The sequence below is a fragment of the Nomascus leucogenys genome, unplaced genomic scaffold (assembly GCF_006542625.1).
Source record: "Nomascus leucogenys isolate Asia unplaced genomic scaffold, Asia_NLE_v1 001214F_47951_qpd_obj, whole genome shotgun sequence".
In the NCBI taxonomy this organism is placed as follows: domain Eukaryota; kingdom Metazoa; phylum Chordata; class Mammalia; order Primates; family Hylobatidae; genus Nomascus; species Nomascus leucogenys.
In genome coordinates this window covers 1-3,457 of record NW_022097519.1, presented here as the reverse complement: position 1 = coordinate 3,457, position 3,457 = coordinate 1, and the positions used below count along the sequence as shown (strand labels likewise).

General features: G+C 44.8%; 1 protein-coding gene across 1 annotated transcript; it reads right to left on the bottom strand.

Moving 5' to 3' along the window:
• Nucleotides 1-649: 649 nt before the first annotated feature.
• Nucleotides 650-3,214, bottom strand: LOC115834279 (protein SSX2-like). Its single transcript, XM_030809022.1, has 3 exons — nucleotides 3,082-3,214; nucleotides 3,027-3,028; nucleotides 650-748 (listed from the first exon to the last, which is right to left on the bottom strand). The coding sequence occupies exons 1-3, from the start codon at nucleotides 3,212-3,214 to the stop codon at nucleotides 650-652; spliced, it is 234 nt and encodes a 77-aa protein (XP_030664882.1).
• Between the last annotated feature and the right edge of the window lie 243 nt (nucleotides 3,215-3,457).

Genomic DNA, 3,457 nt, shown 5'->3' with positions numbered 1-3,457 from the left:
GTGTGAACGCTGACATCAAACTCTTGTCACACTAAGAAAAATAACACTCAACTTTTCACTGTTGTGAACACTTGCTTTCGCTTGCTGTACACCTGATGACGAGGGGTCCGCAGCCATGCCCACGTTCGTGAAAGGTCACCACGTTCTGCTTCTCATCATGGGCATGTGTCATATCCCCGAGGCTGAGGCAAGAAGAGAGAAGGAAAGTAAGTGGCAGTGAGTTCCCACCACGTGACAACTCAATCTCAACTCCTCCTGACCTGCAGACCCTGCACACTCCTATTCTGCCCTATCTCAGCACCTGCACATGCCTTCCACGGTTCCTCAAAGTGAACCATCTCTTCATGCCACAGTGACTTCCTCGCCTGGGTTATCAATTCCTAGGCTAGAGGAAGGTGTGGCCACATATCAGGGCTGACCTGGGGTTTGGGAGCCCACAGCATCCTGGGTAGGGAGGATCCCTGGATATATACAGGGCAGGGAGTAGAAAGAGCATGGGAAATCTCATCATTCAGCCCCAATGATGTACCCTAGAAAATTATAAGAAGGGAATGATTTGGGGAGCAAGTGACAGATGGGATACCAGTACCATAACAGAATAGCACATCTGCAGGGATGTGGGGGGTGAGCGGAAGGTTCACTTACGGAGTTACTCGTCATCTTCTTCAGGGTCGCTGATCTCTTCATAAATCACCACCTGCTTTCTCTCACGCAGTCTGTGGGTCCAGGCATGTTCCCCCTTTTGGTCCTATGATGGAGAAGAGTTGGAAAGTGAGGATTGGATAGGTTGGAGAGTGTTAGGCTCTGTTTACTCAAAAACAGGAGATGCCTCCCCCCTCCCAAGTGCCCATGGGCCTTCTTTACCCAGTTTTTCACATTCTCTGGCTTAGAGAGGCTGAGACCTTAGACCCACACCAATACAGGCCAAATGCCAATTAAAGGTTTAGCTTGTGGCTCCTCTCTTCTCAGGCTTAGATTCCCAACCTTTCACTTACGGGAACATTCACCCATACCTCCTTTAATCCAGCACGTATTTGTTAAGGGCACACAGGCATACCTTGTTTTATTGCACCTCATGTTCATACTGCTTCGCAGGTGCTGCAATTTTTTTTTTTGGAAATTCTCACCAATTTTACACTTTTCCATTATTATTATATCCGTTATAGTGATATGTGATCAGTGAGCTTTGATATTATTACTACAATTGTTTTATTGTTTTTAGTGTTTTAAAATAATTTTTGTTCTTTATTTTGTGGGTACACCGTAGGTGTATATTCTTATGGGGTACATCAGATGCTTGATACAGGCATGCAATGCATAATAATCACATCATGGAAAATAGGGTATCCATCCTCAAGCATTTCTCCTTGCCTTACAAACAATCCAGTTAGACTCTTTCAGTTTTTTTAATGTACAATTAAGTTATTATTGACTATAATCACCCTGTTGTGTGTAATGGTTTTGGGGGTACCATGAACTGCACCCAAAGAAGTTGACAAACTTAATCGACCAATGTTGTATGTGTTCTGACTGCTCCACCGATGAGCTGTTCCACGTCTCTCTTCCTTTCTTGGGCCTCCCTATTTCCTGAGACACAGCAATACTGAAATGAGGATTATTAACAACCTTACAATGGCCGCTAAGTGTTGAAATGAAACGAAGAGTCGCATGTCTCTCACTTTAAATCAGAAGCTAGAAATGGCTAAGCTTAGTGAGGAAGGCCTGCTGAAAGCCAAGACAGGCTGAAAGCTCGGCCTCTTGCACCAAACAGCCAAGCTGTGAATGCAAAGGAGAAGTTCTTGAAGGAAATAATCATACTAATACTCCAGCGAACACACGAAGAAGAAAGCAAAACTGCCTTACTGCTCAAATAGAGGAAGTTTGAGTGGTCAGGATATTTGACGAAACCAGCCACAACATTCCCTTAAGCCAAAGTCTAATTCAGAGCAAGACCAGAACTCTCTTCTAGTCCATGAAGCTGAGAGAGGTGAAGAGCTGCAGGGAAACGTGTGAAGCTAGCAGGGGTTGGTTCATGAGGTTTAAGGAATGAAGCCGTTCCATAACATAAAAGTGCAAGGTGAAGCAGCAAACCCTGATGGAGAAGCTGCAGCACGTTATCCAGAAGATCTAGCTAAGATCACTGATGAAGGTGGCTACACCAAACAACAGATTTTCAATGTAGATAAATAGCCTTCTATTGGAAGCAGATGCCATCTAGGACTTTCACAGCTAGAGAAGATTGACTCCAACTTTGAAAGAAGTTCTCCTGTGGGTAAAATGCTGTCCAATAGCATCACATACTACAGGCAAACCCTTCATGAAAGGGAGAGCTAATCGATGTGGCAAATTTCACTGTTGTGTTCTTTTAAGAAACTGCCACAGCCACTCCAGCCTTCAGCAGCCACCACCTTGATCAGCCAGCAGCCATCACCACCCAGGCAAGAGCCTCCACCAGCAAAAAGAGTGACTCACTGAAGGCTCAGAAGATTGTTAGCATTTTAACAATGAATTAGTTTAAAATTACGGTATGTACATTTTTAGACATAACGCTATTGCACTCTTAGTAGACTGCACTGTAGTGTAAACATAATGTTTGTATGCACTGCCAAACCAAAAAAACAATGTGTGTGACTCACTTTATTGCAGTGGTCTGGAACCGAACCTGCAATATCTCTGAAGTACACCTGTATTGGGTAACAGGCACTGAGCTGAGTAAGATATGATCCCAGGTTACCACAGATAGAATCGCCTGAGCACCGTTCATGTCATCAGGCCTTCTAGATTAAATTTAATGCCTCCAAACAATCTATGAACTATGATTCTTTATTTCCATCTTATGGACGAGGAATCTGGAGCTGAGAAAATTTGGAAGACTTGCCCCAAGTCACGTGGTTTTTCTATGGATGAGAACTCCAGTCTGTGTCTCTGGAGGTCACGTCTAACATCTCATCTGGAGCTGGGCGAGCTCCTCAGCCCAGCCTGGACCCGGGCTTGTCTGGGATCCAAGCCACACACCCAGTCCACACACCTGAACATCGCCAGGGAAGCCAGCGGGGTTGTTCCCGCATTCTTTCCTCTTACCAGATGTCTCGTGAATCTTCTCAGAGGTAGTTGGATTTCCCGGGGGGCACAGCTGTTTCCCATGGTTCTGTGGGGCAGATGCTTCTGGCACTTCCTTCGAATCATTTCCTTCCTCTGCTGGCTTCTTCGGCATGATCTTTATAATGTGAAGGTCACAGATAAACAGTATGAGTGACATTTGTATAGTGCTTTAGAGCTTACAAAGGGTCTTCACATGCATTACCTTAATCAATGTTCTCAACAACGCTGGGAGAGTTACACTTGCCTAAATAGGAGAAACCTGGGACATTAGTAGGGAAAGGAATGGCCTAAATGAATGGGGTTTCCAGGGCTAGAATGCTTATCTTCACACTCTTTTAAGATTCGTGCAAACAGC

Excerpts from the sequence above, each read along its gene's own strand:
- LOC115834279 (XM_030809022.1), bottom strand. The coding sequence starts at position 3,214 with ATGCCGAAGAAGCCAGCAGAGGAAGGAAATGATTCGAAGGAAGTGCCA.